The sequence below is a fragment of the Mustela nivalis genome, assembly GCF_964662115.1.
Source record: "Mustela nivalis genome assembly, chromosome: 10".
Lineage (NCBI taxonomy): Eukaryota > Metazoa > Chordata > Mammalia > Carnivora > Mustelidae > Mustela > Mustela nivalis.
In genome coordinates this window covers 29,858,211-29,877,456 of record NC_139029.1, presented here as the reverse complement: position 1 = coordinate 29,877,456, position 19,246 = coordinate 29,858,211, and the positions used below count along the sequence as shown (strand labels likewise).

The following is a 19,246-nucleotide window of genomic DNA, read 5'->3' as shown; positions in this document are numbered from 1 at the left end:
AAGATTTTGCTTGCATCTTGTGTACTTGTGTGTCCATGAATACTATAAATGTGAGATATTTTCTCTACCCCAGGGTGGTATTGCTAAAATTAACTTATAAAAGAGCTTTATTTGGTTGGCTTAAAGTAAGTGCTTGTAGGAGTTGGGCATTCTAAAACTCAAAGATAAAAACTAACCCAAATGTTTTATAAGTTCACATGATTTTGGAAAATATTCAGTATTTTTAAAATTTTTTATTTTTTTAAATTTCTTTTCAGTGTTCCAGAGTTCATTGTGTATGCATCAAACCCACTGCTCCCTGCAATATTACCCTCCACAATACCCACCATCAGGCTCATCCAACCTCTCACCCCTCTCCCCTCCAAAACCCTTAGTTAGTTCCTCAGAGTCCACACCCAAATGTTCATAGTAGCAATGGCCAAGTTGCCAAACTGTGGGAAGAACCAAGATGCCCTTCAACGGACAAATGGATAAAGAAGATGTGGTCCATATATACTATGGAGTATTATGCCTCCATCAGAAAGGATGAATACCCAACCTTTTTATCAACATGGATGGGTCTGGAAGAAATTATGCTGAGTGAAAATATTCAGTATTAAAGCTAATTTAAGGTTGTTAGCTTAATCAAATGGACATGTCTTTAGAATTATCAGCATTATATATTATATACAATTTCCATTCTGCCTGTGTTTACTGAAATTCAAATAAGTTCATGTTATCTGCATTGCAAAATGTGTCAAGAAAGGGGAAAAAAGACTTGGAACTTCGTCTGATGCCTCATGAAGTTTTATGGGTGATTTAAGAACAAATAAACAGATGCGATGCAAGGAAAGTGAGACTGGTTATTTAAAAAGAGAGGAAACTTAGGATAAATATCTGAACATAAAAAGTTAAGTTGTATGTTTGTGAGAAGGGATTCTGGAAAGGAATTTTGCATGTGGTCAGGACTAAGATTGTGGAGATTAAAATGTAAGAAAGTTTACTAGGGAGTGATCACCACGTGGAGAAGAGAAGGGGGAGTAGGAGAGCAAGATGAGGCAGAAGTTGAGTGGTCATACAATATCAACAGAAGCCTTCATTGGCGCTGAGGAATTCTAAAAGTTGGATTACCCTTCAGAACCATCCTAAATTGAGGCCAAAGGGCTGGACTTTTATAATACTCATTGGATATAACAACCTGGGCAAAGGGTACTATTTCCTTTGATAAGGCAGGTGTCTTCAGTTAAGGCAACCCCCCCTTTTTTTTAAAGATTTCATGTATTTGACATACAGAGATCACAAGTAGGCAGAGAGGCAGGCAGAGAGAGAGAGAGAGAGAGGAGGAAGCAGGCTCCCCGCTGAGCAGAGAGCCCAATGCGGGGCTCGATCCCAGGACCCTGGGATCATGACCTGAGCTGAAGACAGAGGCTTTAACCCGTGGAGCCACCCAGCCACCCCCAGTTAAGGCAACCCCTGATGGTCTGTGAGAGCTGAGGACTATCAACCACATTCCCTGCAGCAGAGTTCTTCAGTCCTAATGGGGATTCTGGCCTGCACATCACAGGACCCACTACAAAATCTCAGATCCATGCAGCACCCTGCATGTCCTTGTCTCAGTAAGTATATATTGACATGGGAGATGACAAGAAGAAGGAAGATCTGCATGATTTTTTTAAAAGATCATCTTGTTGGGGCACGTGGACGGTTCAGCCAGTTAAGCATCGGCTTTCAGCTCAGGGCATGATCTCAGGGTCCTGGGAGGAAGCCCGACCCGGGGCTTGATCAAGCCCCGGGTTGGGCTTCCTGCTCAGCAGGGAGTCTGTTCTCCCTCTCCCCTTTCCCCTCTGCTCCTGCTCTCTTGCTCTCTCTCTCAAATAAATATATATTTTTTAAAGTTCCTCTTGAGTTTTAATATTGGAAGTACACTAGTTTAAGATTGGAATTTGGTTTTTCTCTGTTAAAATGGCAGATTTCTTAGGTTATTAGTATAAATTGTAAACAAAGATTATTCTGTATTTTGAAACAGCCTATAAAAACAATGTTTCCATGTTTTGTCTTTAAAATAGAATCTTCTCAACATTAAGTTAAATTTTATTAACAATGATGTAATCCTCTGCATTTATCTTTAGAATCTTATTGCCACCTTAGCTAACAATCTATCTTATTTATTTTTTCTAAGATTTGAGAGCAAGTGAGCGATGGGGAGAACTGGCAGAGGGAGAGTGAGAGAGAACCTCAAGCAGACTCTCCACTAAGCATGGAGCCTGACACAGGGCTTGATCTCATGACCCTGAGGTCATGACCTGAGCTGAAACCAAAAGTCAGACACTCAACCAACTGAGCCACTCAGGTGCCCCAGTTAGTAAGTTTTTAAATGATGTATAATCTTACTTAGAAATGTACTTTAAAATCTGATATTTCGACAAACTTCCCTAAATTCGACTTCTAAATGAAGTCTTTTTGACTAATTAGACTTATTTGGTACATCAAATCACATGGGGAGCTTTGTCAAATAAGTGATGAGAAGCCTCCTCAGGTTATAGTATATGGTTGAATACTAGAACTATTCCAGGAATTATATGAAATTACTAAGGTTTTAATATGACCTTATAGCAGGACATATCAAAAGTTCCAGCAAAACAGATTAAAAAATAAACATCCCTATATGAGCAATCACTATTGCTGTGCTTACTCGGGGGCAAGGGGGGACAGTTATTTACATACTGTGTAGCAGGAATGGTTAACTGTAGCTCTCAGGCTAAATGCAACCAAACACTGTTTTTTTACACAAAGTTTATTGTTTATTTGAACAGAGCTACACCCATTCATTTAGGTCAGTGGTTTTCAAATACTTCATGAGTACAATCTTGACCCCCAGAGCACATCTTGTGACATCTGGAGACATATTTGGTTGTTACAATGGGAGGTGGGGGGAGCTATTGGCATCTATGACTGGCAACTTGTGGCCAGATATACTGCTAAACCCACTGTAGGGCGCAGGACAGCTGCCCAAAACATCTGGCCTAAAATATCAGCAGTGCCATGGCTGAGATACCCTGGTTCATGTGTTTCTCTGGATGTTTTTGCACTGACATGGTGAGATGAGTGGTCTGACAGAGCTCATATGGCCCACAATACCTAACATATTTACTCTCTGGCCCTTTATAAAAAGTTTGCCCATTCTCTACAAGAAACCATAGAATATACTTAAGTAGTAGGTTGTCTATCAATTCTAGAAAGTTTCCTTTAACACTATTTATTCTAGAAATGAGCCAATCAGTATTTTTATTCATACCTCTTCTGGCCGTATAAAGGGCTATAGTAAAAAATTATACTTCATGTTTTATTCTGATTATTTAAGGACTATTTAAAACAGTGATTCTCAAAAGCCAATCCAAGTATCAGTAATTGCCATAATGAACTTTTCACTTGCCCATAATGAAATGAGAAAAATAAAGACAAATTTGGGAGATTTTCATAGTTAACTTAATTCAATGTTAAGGGTGCTATTCCTAATGATTACATCCTTCCTATATTTAAAAATATTAAAATGCCCTTTCTTTTCTGTATCAATGTTAGTAAAAGGTAGTTTCTTTAACATAGCAAAACTGAAAGTTGTAAATTGGGTCAAATCCTTAGAGAAAATCATTGCTTCTTAAAATCCAAAAGTCAGAAAACCTGATTTAGAGGCTTTTGTTCCATTATGAGGATTCTTTGATGTTGAACATATATCACATATCACTGCTGAAGGTACTTCTTAAATGTGTTTTGCAATGTCTAATAAGTGATGAACTACAGCTGAAGGCTTTTCCACATTCATTACAGTCGTAAGGTTTTTCTCCAGTATGAATTCTCTGATGTTTAGCAAAGGATGAATCGTGCCTAAAGGCTTTCCCACAATGACTGCATTTATAAGGTTTTACTCCTGTGTGGACTCTCTGATGAATAGAAAGATGAATTCTCTGGCTAAAGGCTTTCCCACATTCCTTACATTTATAGGGTCTTTCCCCAGTATGAGTTCTCTGGTGTTGAGTTAGGTACGTGCTATGGCTGAAGGTTTTACTGCATACATTACAAATGTAGGGTTTCACACCCGTATGAATAATCTCATGTTGTCTAAGGTGTCTAATCTGGAAAAATGCTTTTCCACAGTCTTTGCAGGTGAAAGGTTTCTCTCTAACATGAGTTCTCAGATGCTGGATCAGCCCAATGCTCTGGCTGAATGCTTTCTCACATACACCACATTCATAGGGCTTCTCCCCAGTGTGGATTCTAACATGTTGAGTAAGAGATGATGGATGTCTGAAGGTTTTCCCACACTCCTTACATTCATAGGGTTTCTCACCAGTATGGATTCTCTGATGTGGAATAAGGGATGAACTTTGGCTAAAGGCTTTTCCACATTCTTTACATCGGAAAGGTTTCTCTCCAGTATGAATTCTCATGTGTTCTGTAAGGTGAATGAGCTGTTTGAAGATTTTTTCACAAATATTACATTCAAAGGTTTTCATTCTTGTGTAACTACTTGAATGATTGATCAAATCTAAATTGTATCTATTTCTCTTTCTAGATATATCATACTTATGGTCTTTTATTCTTGGAGGACCTTCTGGTCTGGGAATAACTTTTGAGCTCACGTTAATACTTTTCTCAAATCTGTTAGATTCTCGGCCTCTCTCCTGAGTGAGTGTTTTCTTGTGGGTCAAGGGGATTTTCCCATCACCCATTCCTTGGTTTTCCTGGTGGCTTTCTAACTTATCACATTTGGAGACTCTTCCCAGTGTTGAATATAAGGTGCTTCCTCTTGTGGACTGTTCCTTCATTAGGCCATGGTGTAATTCTTCCCATGAAATATCATTCTTTAAGTCTGACTCCCTGGTTTCTGTTTTATTCTCCAAGTCTGAAAGAAATCCCAAAATAGAAATGACCCATATTCAGTGCACTTTAAAAAATAAATGGCCATAGTGAGAATAGGAGGGCTGAAAATGAAAATGTACTAAGCATAGAAACCTCGGACTGTCTTCAAAGGTAGTTCTGCTTCCTAGAAAGTGAATATAAAAGGAAATAAAGAAATGGTCAAAAGAAAGAAGCTTTCAGAGTATGTAAGGTGATTTCTAGGAATTGGGAGGAGTTCATCCATGTGAATTCCAGAAGGAAGTGCACTAAGAAGAGAGCATTGTTGTAAGGGTAAATATAAGAGATAAGATTAAGGAACACAGGATTCTAGCACCATATCATCTCAAGTCCATATTTCTATGACAAAATATTCTCTATTTAAAAATGGTTTTTTTTTCATGTATTTATCTCATACTTTCTACATAAAACATTAAATAATATAGGAGGAATAGCCTCTCTCAATTTCCTCTCCATTTCCTTAGTCTCTTAGGATTTTGGGATATGTACATTTAGATATTCCCAACAGTATGTATATATAAGTGTGTGCATTTTTATATATGTATGGTCACAAACATACATTTGTACAAAAAGGGATCGTGGTATGGGTGTGTGTGTGTGTGTGTGTGTGTGTGCACGCGCGCATTTATTTATTTATTTCTGCATCTGTTTTTTAATTCAACTATATCTTATGGGGCCCCTTCCATGTCTATACATTTAGATTAATCTCATTTTTTTTAAACAAGTGCAATGCATTCAATGTATTCCACTGATAGACATAGCATAATTTGACTTCTTTGCCGAAAAATATTGAGGTTGTCTCTACTTTTTCATTTCATCATTATACAAACATTTGTTTACACTCCTGTCAATATTTCATAGGACTTACTATAGAGGAATTAATGGGTTCTGGGTATGTGCTCTCAGTGGATGCGGTGCCCTTCCCAGTAAGTTAATTCGATTTTTATCACTCTTCATAATTTTTGCCTACACCTAAATGAGATGAAAAATGGGCTTCTTAATTTGTGACACATTATTAACGTACCATAAAATCTTTTTTGTAAAGATTTTATTTATCTGTCAGAGAGAGAGAGAGAGGGAAAGAGCACAAGCAGGGAGAGTGACAGGCAGAGGGAGAGGGAGAAGCAGGTTCCTTGCTGAGCAAGGAGCCCGATGTAGGACTCGATCCCAGTACTCTGGGATCATGACCTGAGCCGAAGGCAGATGCTTAACTGACTGAGCTACCCAGGCATCCTTATACTGTAAAATCTTGAAGGATAGAGACTATATAGTTTATCCATAGTATATATGGGACAATATTTTTGGAAGAGGGAGTTTCTATTGTTTTTATTCTCTTTCTATTCCTTTTCATCCATTCTGGACCCTGCCATCTTAAACCACCAATATTTCCTATTTACAACAAACTCTTATTCCCCAGGATTTCTAACCTCACCTTAGTAATAGCACATACAAAGTACTTGGGAATAGCTGGGTAAATCTTGGAGTGGACTGAAAAAGCAAATAGAGAGAGGGGTGCCTGGGTGACTCAGCTGGTGAAGCATGTGACTCCTGGTTTCAGCTCAGGTCATGATCTCAGGGTTGTGAAATCGAGCCCCGTGTCAGGCTCCATGCTTAGCATGGAGTCTGCTTGAGATTCTCTCTCTCCTTCTTTCTCTGCCCCTCCAACCCCCAGCTTACACTCATACTCCCTCTCTCAGATAAATAAATAAAATCTTTTTTAAAAAAGCAAGTAGAGATGTTTATATTACTTCTTACAGGGAATAAGAAGTCACTTAACTTTTCAGGGAAAGAATAAGTTAAATGTATTTCAAGAGGTCAAAGCTGACAGTAACATTTAAATTGATTCAGTAAAATAATAAAACATTAGAAATACAACTGAAAATCTTAGTAATAGGCATGAGATGATGGGAACTTGGCTTGGCACTGCATCAACAAAGATGAAGAGAGGAAGGGACGCCTGGGTGGTTCAGTTAGTTAAGCCCCTGCCTTCGACTCAGGTCATTATCCCAGGGTCCTCGGATTAAGTCCTGCATTGGACTGCTTGCTCAGCTGGGCACCAGCTTCTCCCTCTGCCTGCTTGTGTTCTTTCTCCCCTCTCTCCAACAAATAAATAAATAAAATCTTTAAAAATAAAGAAAACTTTTAAAGAAGAGGAAAAATGGATCTAGCAGGTAGTATCAGAGAAGCGTGAGAAATGAGCAAGCATTGAGAGTAGAAAAACATGATACATTCTTGCTGTTACCATGACTTTTGGTCTTTCAGACTAGAAGAACTGGAGGAGTCAGGATGAGAAACTTGCTTGGGAGAGAAGATGGTCTCTGTTTTTGAATGAACTGGGCTTGAAGTGACAATGGTGCATCTAGATAGAGATGTCCTAAATACCAGGGATATGTGGGAATAGATTTCATATGGATATATGAGACAAAGATGAAAATATGGAAAATATAGGTGTCAAGGAACAACTAAAACCACCATGATGTATCTGTGGGCATCTGTGCAGATATAGAATAGCAGCGTAAAAGACAGAGGCCCCTCAGGGATTGTGGCAGAAACTGCTGGATATCCACCAAAATCTGTTCTTCCCCTTTATGGACATACAACTACACTATATTTCCCCAATCTTCCTTGATTCTGATTTGAGTGAAGGGACAAAGGTTTCTCCCATAAGTGACTCAAAGTGAAAGTCATGTGAACCACTCCAGACTGGTCCATAAAAACCTCCCAGGTGGGCTCCTATGTGCTCTTACTCTGCTGCTGGCTATGTTTAGATGAGGAGGAGGCCCTTGGGGATGGTGCAGCCACGTGTGGAAGACATCTCAATCCCAGATTTGCTAGGTTCAAAAGAAATGTCCATGAGCTTACCCAGTTCCCCCAGACCAGTGTATGAGCAAGAAATTCCTATTTCATTGAAGTCACATTTTAGAAACTACTATAGTAGTTTAGCCTATCCTAACAGCCGTGGAAATGATGTATCTGCATTAAAAAGGATATTGATGAGAAGCACTGAAAAGGCAATGGGAGAGACAGAGGAGATAAAAATTATTAAACTGGCTGGTGGAGGAAAGGACAGATATCAAGAAAGTGGTGAGATCTATGAACCCAATGCTGCTGTGGAGAAAAGAGTCATAAGAATAAGACTGTGGAGTCAGGAGGATTCAAATTCAAATACCAATTTCACTGACCAGTAGCTAGGGACGCTGGACACATTTCTTAACCTGTGGGCCTTCTTTTCCTCCTCTGTAAGATGCGGCTAACGTACGCACAGGACTCATGGAGGCCAGCTGGATGAACAGCTGTCGTTATTACTGTTCTTAGATGAAGAAGCCTGTTAAAAGGTATTTGATTTGGTAGGAAGGCCTTCTGCGGGGATTTTCCCCAGAGTCCTAAGTCATCTGAAATAAAAAGTTAAGCTACACAAATTAAAAAGAGAATCAGAATTGAAACTACGATTACAGAGTAAGATTCAGGAAAAAATTGTAAATGGAATCGTGAGAGAGATCTATGATAAAATGACATGAGAATCTGGTGAAAGGTGCTGTACTTAATGAGAGGAGATCCACGAATACTGGAATAGACAGGAGAAGGAAGCTATGATCCTGGCAAGGTCTGGAATGCTGGAGAAAGCAAGAAAACCATGAACATTGGGTCAGGAGAATTACTCAAGCAAACCAACCCTGATGAGAAAGGCATCTCTTTCCTCCCCTACTCTAGAGAAATTAATAAGAAGAGGCAAGTGCAGATTTCAGGTTTCTTGTGGGTCCCATCCAGATGGCATGGTCTCCCCCACAGCCTGGAGAAGGCTTCAAGTGGAGCTCTCTAGCAAACATGACAAAGGCCCCATCTGCCTTGCTCTTACCTGAACTTGGACTTCCTGATATCTCCCTCTCGATCAGCCATGGCTCTTCTCCCTTCTCCAACTGGGAAATCACACCAGGTTTGGAGAGCTGATATCCTGCTCATGAAGAAGAAAACACTGCATGTGCTGAGGTCAAAGAGCCATCCCAAGAATTTAAAGACAGCTCTTTGGTATTCAGGCCTGCTGAGAGGGTAGAGTAGAAAGACCAAGGCAGAAAAGACCAGAGCAATCCTGACTTGCTGTTTAAAAGGAACTAGAAACTTATATTACAACCCAAAGCCCAAGCATAGCAGTTTGGTTAGAAACAAAGATTTTCTTCCAACAGGCAAGTTCTAGTGATAAGGGGAATTCATCCTTACCCACTGAGACCAGGTTCCCATAGTTCTCCAGCATCACCTCCCGGTACAGATTCCGGTGAGCAGGGGCCAGCTGCCCCCACTCCTCCTGGGTGAAGTCCACCGATATGTCCTTGAAGGTCAACAGTCCCTAGAACATCAAATGTGTCCTTTTTAGTTCTAATATTGCCTACACACTAAGAGATTCTAGCCAAGTTTTCTTGGGCACCCTTCTGAAATTTGGTTGGCTGACTCTCTGTGGGAAGTTACAACACAATGCAGCAAGCTTATAAGTTGTCTTCTGCAACTTATCATTTGGCTGAAGGAGAAATACTCGGGAACCATTAAAGAATCTCAGAGCAGTATATGATAATTTGGATTAAGGACAATAAAGATCAGGAATATTTGAGGAAGGGGAGAGTTCAAAAGAGGCTGAGGTCACAAAAGAAGACAGGGACCTTCGGTGGGCTGAGAGAATTGGTTAAAATGAGAACATTTCAGCATGGGTAAAATATCATTAGCTGGGTATTTCTGTTAGTAAGAAAAGTATGTGAGAACAGCACATTTCTGGAGGGAGCATGAATTCTACCTAGTAAGGAAGACTTGACCAAAGTAGATACCATGTTGTAAAGTACAAGAGCCTCTCATGTACAATCTATACAAATTAACCATTTTATGGTTATTTTTAAAAATATTATCAAATGCAAAGAGAATCCAGAAGCCAGAAGGCAAAGGTGATAACATATTACTTAAGTATAATAATGACTCTAATGCTTTTTATGTATTATAAGTAAGTCTGGAAGGCATTTGAGGCTTCTTGGGCTGGCAACAGCATGCATATTGAACCAATTAGAAAGCTGAATTTGAAGAATGTTGAAGATATGGGGTTAAACCCTATACCATGTTATTTTGGAAACTAAGATCATATCATATATAAAAGTCTTTTGTTCTCTAAGAATGTCTCCTTCTATATAGATTTTTTTCTGATTAATCTCTAATTTTTCTTGAGTTTCCCTATGATTCTGGGGTTTGACAGCAGAGAGCTGTGCCCATTGCCTGTGCCGATCGTTCTCTGATCAGCTTGTTTATGATACACAGATACTACTAAACTGCTCTTAGAAGTTTTCCTTCCTTTTCTGGTCAGCCTAAGTAGTATGCGCCCTTCATGACCTGCCAATAACTTCTCTACTCATTTCCCTTTTCATCTACAATTCTGCTCCAAAACATGACCAGAAATCCTCTCTTAAAGGTCATTAATGAAGAGTATACATCTCCAAGAATGTCAGAACTGCATTCTGTTCATTTTTAGATGTTACTTAAAATGTTTTATATCTGAAACTAACAATGTACTATATGTTGGCTAATTGAACTTATTTTTTTAAATTTTTAAAAAAGATTTTATTTATTTATTTGACAGAGATCACAAGTAGGCAGAGAGGTAGGCAGAGAGAGAGAGAGGAGGAAGAAGGCTCCGAGCTGAGCAGAGAACCCAACTCGGGGTTCAATCCCAGCACCCAGAGATTATGACCTGAGCCGAAGGCAGAGGCTTAACCCACTGAGCCACTCAGCCGCCCCAAGGCTAATTGAATTTAAGTTAAAAAATGTTTTACAATGTTTGTCTTTCCCCTGGATGACACCTGTGAGGTTTCAGGGCAAGAACTACATTACATGATTTTACACACACATTTTAGGGCAAGAGCTACATTACCTTTACACACACACACACACACACACACACACACATACCAACATGATTTTTATTTTTTATTTTCATTTTTCAAATTTTTCTTTAAATTCTAGTTAGAATATAGTCGAATATAGTGTAATATTGGCTTCAGGAATAGAATTTAATGATTGCTCACTTACAAATAACACCCAATGTTCATCATAACAAGTGCCCTCCTTAATCCCCAACCCCCATCTAGCCCATCCCCTATGACTTTCAAATGTGTTGGATAAATGACAAGAGGTTTGCTTGAAACAAGAAGGTTCCTGAGGAACTTTCTATTATGATGAACCTCCTATTATGAGGAACCTTCTACTATTGGTGGGAAAATTACCTGTGAAATCGATCAGTGTGGCCTGGTTTAGAACATGCTAAGAAAATCCAATCCAGCAAGTTGAGCCAAAGAAAATCAAAGTCCAGGGCTCTTAAAAGCTGAGAAACAATTTCAAGAAAGTGACAGGAAAATCCAACCCACCTGAGATTCCACTGTTGAGGGCCTGGAGGTGACTTGATCCTCGAAACTTTCTCCCTGGGTCTCATCAGCATCCTGAGAGAGCAAAACTGAGAAAGGAAAAGAGTCGTGAGGTTTACTTCTCCCCAAATAGAAAAACAGCTTGCAGACATGCTGAACGTGGCTCTTCTCCCAAAACATTCACATGGAGGGACATTTACAGCAACTCAGAGCAGGCTGGAGCCTCCTTAATGAAAAGGAGCTACAGTGCATGGCTTTGGGCTTTAATACTCCCCAATGGTCAACACTGGTCCGAAAGCACAGATCTTCTTGGCCACTCTTCTGCTCAAAAATCCTCAGTTTCCCTACTGATAAGAAAGAAAAATCTAAATACTTTGCCGTAGATTTCAAGATCCTCCACAACCAGTCCATCGTTGCTTCTCTACCCTTCTTCATCCACTGGACACCCCTGCCCCTACAGCCCCAATCGCTGTTCTTTGAACATACCTCTTACTTGGTGAAAAACTGAGACATCCTTCTGGACCAGTTCAGGTGAAGTTTTCTCAAACACTCTTAATGTGAAGAAAGCTTCCTCTTCCCTAAACTCTTCCAAAGTTCATTTTTATCTCTACTTGGATATCCATCTCAGATACCTGTTTTATTTATTTATATAATTATCTCCCTCAATTGGATATTAGTATGAATATATGGGTAGAAAATATCTGATTCATTTTTTTCCCTATCTGCTAACTTGTTAAGCATAAGATGCTGCCGGGTTGCTAGACTTCCAATACTGACTGCATTTGAGGTACTAGAAATATGAACTAGGAATTAAGGCAAATGAATTGTTGTCCTTGTATTTTTTCCCCACTTTTTATCATCAAGATTGAACACCCATATAACCACCACCTGTATTCAATGATTGTCAACACCTGCCATATTTGCTTCATTTATCTATATATTTTTTGAACCATTTCAAAGTTGCAGACATCATGATACATCATCCCTAAATACTTCAAATAAGGATCTTCTGCATAACTGTAATACCATTCATCATACCTAAGCAAGTTAACAATTCATATTCCAATTTCCTCAAGTCTTCTCAAACTCTTTTATTCTGTATTGATTCCAACCCAGGAGCCAACCAAGGGTCATACATTCAAAGTGGTTGTTACCTGTAGTCTCCTAGAATAGGACTTCCCCCTTCGTTCTTGACATTGGCTTTTTGAGAGACCAGCAGTCTGACTGTGCTAGTGTTCACCTTACTTCTCTATCCCCTGTATTTTCCTTAAAACAGAAGTTCAGGCTTTAAGCTCAATTTAGGATCGGGTTCAATAATTTGGCAGGAATTCTTCATGAGTGATACCATGTGCTTTATATTACACTACCCAGAAGACACAAAATGTGAGGTTATCCCATCATGGACACACTTAGTTAAGGACAGTGACCACCATGGGCACCTGGGTGGCTCAGTTGGTTAAGCAATTGCCTTTGGCTCAGGTCATGATCCCAGGGTCCTGGGATCGAGCCCCGCTCCTTATTCCTGCTTCCTCCTCTTCCTCCCAAGTAAATAAATAAAAATCTTAAAAAACAAAACAAAGCAAAAACAGTAACCACCAGATATCGCCATTGGAAAAGAATATTCTTTCCTTTAGCAAGTAATTTATGGGGGCAGTACTTTGGCATCCTGGGAATGCCCTGTTCCCCATTAGCTTTTCAATTATTTCATTTATAGAAAAATAGTCTATCATTCCTTCTACTCTTTTTTATTTTCAGTAAAAAGCTTTTCCTCAGCAACTGAAAATGATCTAAAATCCAAGATAAATGCAGTCTTCATTCCCATAACAATTTATTTTCAAAGTAAGAGATCAATGTATGAATCACCACCACTGTTGGTAAATGAGTCTTTCCCCTTTCTCTATTTTAAGATTCATCATGAACTTATGGCATTTTATTTATTCAAGGTGTTACAATCAATCTGGATACTGAACAGTCCTAAGTTGGTCCAAACTTGCCATCCTGCTGATACACGTCCATTAGTCTTTGCCCTCTTCCTCGCTTTCTAGCACAAGATACTCCAGGATCACCTGGTACTGTCCCTGCTGCCTTCTACTTCTGACCAAGCCACCAAGAGTCTGGACAGGTCTCTCATTTGATTCAAATTTCCCCTTTGTAAAATAAAGAAAATTAGGCAAGTCTTGCCTGCCTCATACCCCCATGGGGAAAATAAGAAGAAATAACATATACAGTCATGACACTTAGATCATGGGGTCAGGTTGAACTGACCACTACTATTCAGGAAAACCCCAGACCAGGAGCCATAATCAAGAACTTCAGAGACCTTTTACCCAATTGCCTCCCCAAAGAATGCTTCTGCTCAGCTCTCTACCTTCCTTCTCACACTAGAGGACGCTGCCTTTCCTCCTTCCCACCAAACAGTCTATTCTCACCTTCTCCTTCAAACATCTTAGTCACGTCCTCCCACAGGGACGCCCCCTCCTTGGCCTTCTTTGGATGGCGCAACTTCACGCAGGTGCTGGCCTCCATGGGCAGGGTGATCAGGAGCTGCTTTAGCATGATGACTTGAGCACTCCTTTCTGGGGTTCTCTGCCTCAGCCCACAAGGCAGAAGGTTCTATCTGGTTTTGGCCACTTTGGGTAAAGCAAACTGCTGGGACCTCGGGCTTCACAGTTGTGCTGGAGTCCTCCACTCTCACACACCCTGGGAACATAAAGTACCAAAATCCGGAGTCTGGACCTTTTAATGTCTAGGCTCGCAAGGACCTTCTCGTCTTGAGCTCCATCCCTCTCCTCAGCAGGCAGCTGGAGGCTCCAGGTTTCTAAGCAGCCCCCTGGGATACTGGACAGAAAATATCAGTCAGCAAAAGCATCTAGAAAGCTGAGTCGCACAGTCAGAATTCTAGAACTCACACCAATCTGCGAATATTTTTCACAAAAGATACAGGGAGATGGTGGGTCTACGCAGCCCACGCGGTCCAAACCCCTGTCCTGGTGTCGTGAAGCACAAAGAGATGACGAAAGCCCAGTTCTTTGTCGCAGGTAGTACTATGTTTAAACTAGTCTTGAGATTTAGAATCCCAAAGGCGCTGGGTTTGAATCCCAGCTCCTTCGCCTCGCTTGGCCGTGGCAAATCGCGGAACCCCGCAATCCCATCTCCTCCTCCCGCAACGAAGAGAATAAGCCTTTCTCCAAGCCTGGACCTCGCAGCCTTTGTCTGAGAGCGACCCCGGGCCGCTGGGCCCACCACGCGCCACGGGGGACCGCAGGCGGGGCGGAGCCGGCGCTTCCTTGGCCCCCGCCCCAGACTCCGCACTATCTCCCGCTCACCCCCTGGTCCTCTCGCCCCGCTTGCCCTTGCTCCCTCGCCCCGGGGCCGGCAGCCCTCCGCACAGCTCGGAGATGCTCCCACGTAGCGCAGCCGTGGCCGGTGCGCATGCGCGGCAGCAGCCTCCGCGCGTGGTTCCCAGCGTCCTCCGGAGCAGCCTGCGGCTCGCCGCGCCTCCCGGGACGCTCGCCCGGCGGCCGGGTCGCTCCGCCACTCCAGGCTCGCTGCTGCTCTGCATCCCCACCGCGAGGGACGCAGCCCCACGCCTGCGGAAGGAGGCGGGGAGTCGGTGCTCTCGTCCCCACCCAATCTACTGAATAGAGCCGTCTGCCCTCGGCCGGCAGGAAGCAAGTGAATGTTTCCATGGGGAGATTGGAAGCCTTTGACAAAAGACAAACGTCTGTATCACTTTTTTGTCCGAATAACGTTGCTATAAACAAATCCACAGTACTTTATACTTCCTATGTACGTGGAAAAGACTGAGAATGGAATGGAATCCCGTGTCTTAATAAAGACTACCATGATCAGGTCTTTTGTGCTGCCATCAATACATTCTTATGTTAATTGCTTTCCTTGTAGTTCTGAAATGCCAGAAAATACACAAAAGAAAAACAATTATTACCCAGAATCTCATCAAACAGAGATAAACATTGCTAGCTTTTGGTGCAGACACACACACACACACACACACACACACACGTTTTTTTCATGCATTTTTATGTATTCTCTAAAAAATGATTGTACTCTAATGCACTTTTATTGGTGAGTTTTGTCTCCTCGACAAAATAGGAGTACATAATTCCAAAAACACTGCTACATCAGTAGCTTACAAAAAATTTAGAAAATAAAATGAAACTATGTACTTGATAGCTGTTGTGAACTGAATCTTTGTGTCTCCCCACCCACCTCTGCAATTTCATATGTTGAAGCCCTAAACCCCTCGTGTAGTTGCATGTGGAGTGAGAAAGTAATTATGATTAAATGGAGCAATAAGGGTGGGGCCCGTGTCCCACAGGATTAGTGTTCTTATAAGAAGAGGCACCAGGGGCACCTGGATGGCTCAGTCGTTAAGCGTCTGCCTTCAGCTCAGGTCATGGTCCCGGTGTTCTGGGATGAGCCCCACATCGGGCTGTTAGCTTGGTGGGAAGCCTGCTTCTCCCTCTCTCACTACCACTGCTTGTGTTCCTTCTCCCGCTGTGCCTGTCTCTCTGACAAATAAATAAATAAATTATAAATTATAAAAATAATAAAAATAAATAAAATAAACATAGATTTATATTTATTTATATTATATATTATTTATATTTATTATATTTATACACATAAATATAAATAAATAAATCATAAAAATAAATAAATAATTTAAAAAAAAAAAGAAGAAGAAGAGGCATCAGAGGACTCACTCTCTGGAGGTGTAGGCACTGAGGAAAGATCATGTGAGGATTTAGCAAGAAGGTGCCATCTACAGGCCAGAAAGAGTTCTCACCCTAAACTGACCCCGCCAGACTTTGATCTGGAACTCCTAGCCTCACAAATGTAAGAAAATAAATTTCTGTCACTTAAATCACCAGGTCTATAATATTTAGTTAGAACGGCCCAAGGAGTTTAATGCACTTGGTATACAGTATTTACAGAGCAAGAGGCTTTGTTCTCAGTGCATTATGTATTTAAACTATTTAGTCCGCATAAGACCCCCTGAGGCAATTCCCAGTTGGCAGATAAGAAAAGTAATTTGCTCTGCATGATACCTTTGGCAGGTGGTGAATTCAGGCAGTCTATGCTCCCATTACTGCCTAACAAAAACACCACATAAAATAGAGTAAAATGTTAATGGCAGGTAGTGATACATGAATGCACACTGTAAAATTACTTCAACTTTTCTGTATGTTTGAATATTTTCATAATAAAACATTGGAAAATATGGCAAAGAATAGGAATTATGTGGGACATTATAAACAAAACTACAAAAGTTACTGATTTAGATAGACTATGACAAGCACCACATTCATGGATTGAAATAGAGCATTCTAAGTATGTCACTTTTCCTCCACTTTAATGCTCCTTCACTAAATCTCAACTTTTCTTTTTATTCAGTTAAATGATGCTGAAGTTTACTTGGAATGGTAGATATTCTAGAATGGCCAATAAAATTGTGCAGCCATAATAAATTCAAACTTGCCCTACCAATATGATATAAGATATAATCTTGTATTATAGAGGGACAATAATCAAGATAAAACTAGCGTCAAAATAACTCATAAATTAGTGACATGGTTTTGGAAGCCCAGAAACAGACTTGATAATTTATTTAAACTTAATATATTATAAAAGTGATATTTCAAATTGGTGGGGTAATGGTAGATGGTTCAATAAGTGACATTAGATCACTAGTTGGACATTTGAGGGAGTTGTGTTAGTCTGCTTGGGCTGCCGCAATAAAATACTATAGACAGGATGACTTAAACAGCAGAAATTTATTCTCTCACAGTTTGGGAGTTGGGAGGTCCTAAGTCAAGGTGCTGGCAATATAGGTTGCAATCTGAGACCTCTTCTCTTACAGGTGGGAGCCATCTCACTGTGTGCTCACATGACATCTTCCTGTGTGTAAGTGGGAAGAAAGAAGGAGCTCTTTAGTATTTCTTCTAATAAAGACACTAACCCTATCCTTATGACCTCATTCAACCTTAAATACTTCCATAAAGCCCCTGTCTCCAAATATAGTCCCTTTGGGGGTTCAACATGAATTTGAATTTGGCTGGGACACTAAACACCTGGTGTATAAAAGGAACAAATCAAATGGGATTTCTACTATACATGTTAGATATCATGTAATTTTGTATTTGCTTTGAAATATTCAGAGAGGTGACTCTACAAATCGTTTTGTAATTAAGCCTCTTTGCAAGTAACAAGTTCACCAGAATTGCTTTCTAAGTTAAAAGGATGATGGTGGGGTGCCTTGGTGGCTCAGTGGGTTAAGCTGCTGCCTTCGGCTCAGGTCATGATCCCAGGGTCCTGGGATCGAGTCCGGCATCGGGCTCTCTGCTCAGCAGGGAGCCTGCTTCCCCCTCTCTCTCTCTGCCTGCTTGTGATCTCTCTCTCTGTCAAATAAATAAAAAAATTTAAAAAAAAAAGGATGATGGTGGTGGTGGTGATAATAATTGACAGGATTCTGGAGTGTCTTTGTGAATCCAAGGAAGAAGTGATTAGCCCAGTCTGTGGAAGGTTAGGGACCAGTGTATCTGGTTAGTGCTCAAAAAGTTGCCCTCTACACTCTATACCACCACCCTTAATATGGCTCAGTTTTAGCATCTCCTAGTGTCTGTTGCTCAATTCAAAATTCTAGATCTTGGCAAGATCATTTAATCAGTGAGTGGTGACCAGATGGGCAGGCAGGGTCCTAGTAGACTTGGTTTCTGGGCACTCACCCCCACAAGTAGGGGGCAGTTCTCAACAAAGGAGAAGTGTTCCAGACTGAGAAAAAATATGCATGTTCCTTGATTCATTGAATGACACAAGAAAGATACTAAAACATGATTTTTAAGTACCAAAAAACCCCCAAATAGATAAATTTATGATTATTTCAAATATTCCAAATAAAATATTAGGAAATAAAGCCAATAAGACATTTAAAACATACTATATATGACCAAGCAAGGTCAAGAGCAAAATCACAAGATCAAAAGGCATTAATAACATTTAGCAATCATTACTAATATACATTTATTTGTTTAACAAGTACTTATAGAGCACTTACTCTGTCAACTATTGTCCTGATTAATATACTGAAAACCCAAGTTAAAGAAGACTAGAAGGAAACTACTTGAATATAAAAAAAAAACTATTTACAAAAGACCATAGCAAATAGTATTCTAAAATGATACAACCTAAAACCATTTTGATTAAAATCAGAAATCTGCCAGACCATTATTTTTAAACATTGTCTTGGAGGATTTATCAAATACAATAATATAAGGAAGCTAGCAAATATATTGGAAAAGAACAGTTAGAGCTATATGTGTCCTTTTGCTGATAATATGATATATGACAGGCCATCTAGAAAAACCCAAGTCTTGAATAAAAGCTAAAATAAATGGGAGACTTTCATGTGAGGGACTTGCCTCATAAGAAATACACACAAAATAAATATCTTTCTCACTCTAGAAATGAGCATATAGGAGTGCCCGGATGGCTCAGTTGGTTAAACGACTGACTCTTGATTTCGGCTCAGGTCATGATCTCAGGGTCCTGGGATCGAGACCCACATCCAGCACCTTGCTCAGGCAAAGCCTGCTTATTCCTCCCCTTCTGCTCCTCCCCCTGCTAATGTTCTCTCTCTCTCTCAAATAAATAAATAAGTAAAATCTTGAAAGAAAGAAAGAAGCATCTAGGATGAAATGTAGATGAGAGCAGTAAAAACAAGCATTATTAAAAGTCATAAAACAAGATTTGAATAAATGTAAAAAAGTATATTACACTTGAGGGAGATTTGATCATAACTGTCAAGTAATATAAAACTTCATTGCAATTCCTCTTAGAAGTCCAACTGGGTTTTACTTTGACTTCTGACCTAGATAAAAAGATCTTAAGAATAAGGTCCAAGAAAAGACAAAAATTCTCTTTTTTGGAAAGAGAAAAGGAAA

General features: G+C 40.2%; 1 protein-coding gene across 1 annotated transcript; it reads right to left on the bottom strand.

Annotated features, from left to right (window-relative positions):
- Positions 1-2,757: 2,757 nt before the first annotated feature.
- Positions 2,758-14,750, bottom strand: ZFP69B (ZFP69 zinc finger protein B). The gene is made up of 6 exons (XM_082687062.1): positions 14,609-14,750; positions 13,712-14,120; positions 11,286-11,371; positions 9,109-9,235; positions 8,750-8,845; positions 2,758-4,879 (listed from the first exon to the last, which is right to left on the bottom strand). Exons 2-6 carry the CDS (start codon positions 13,836-13,838, stop codon positions 3,711-3,713), a joined length of 1,605 nt encoding a protein of 534 aa, XP_082543188.1. The 5' UTR covers positions 13,839-14,120; positions 14,609-14,750; the 3' UTR covers positions 2,758-3,710.
- Between the last annotated feature and the right edge of the window lie 4,496 nt (positions 14,751-19,246).

Excerpts from the sequence above, each read along its gene's own strand:
- ZFP69B (XM_082687062.1), bottom strand. The coding sequence starts at position 13,838 with ATGCTAAAGCAGCTCCTGATCACCCTGCCCATGGAGGCCAGCACCTGC. Across the intron at positions 11,372-13,711 it reads TAAGATGTTTGAAGGAGAAG|TTTTGCTCTCTCAGGATGCT; the intron begins GTGAGAATAGAC and ends TTCCTTTCTCAG. Across the intron at positions 9,236-11,285 it reads CCTCAACAGTGGAATCTCAG|GGACTGTTGACCTTCAAGGA; the intron begins GTGGGTTGGATT and ends TTGATGTTCTAG.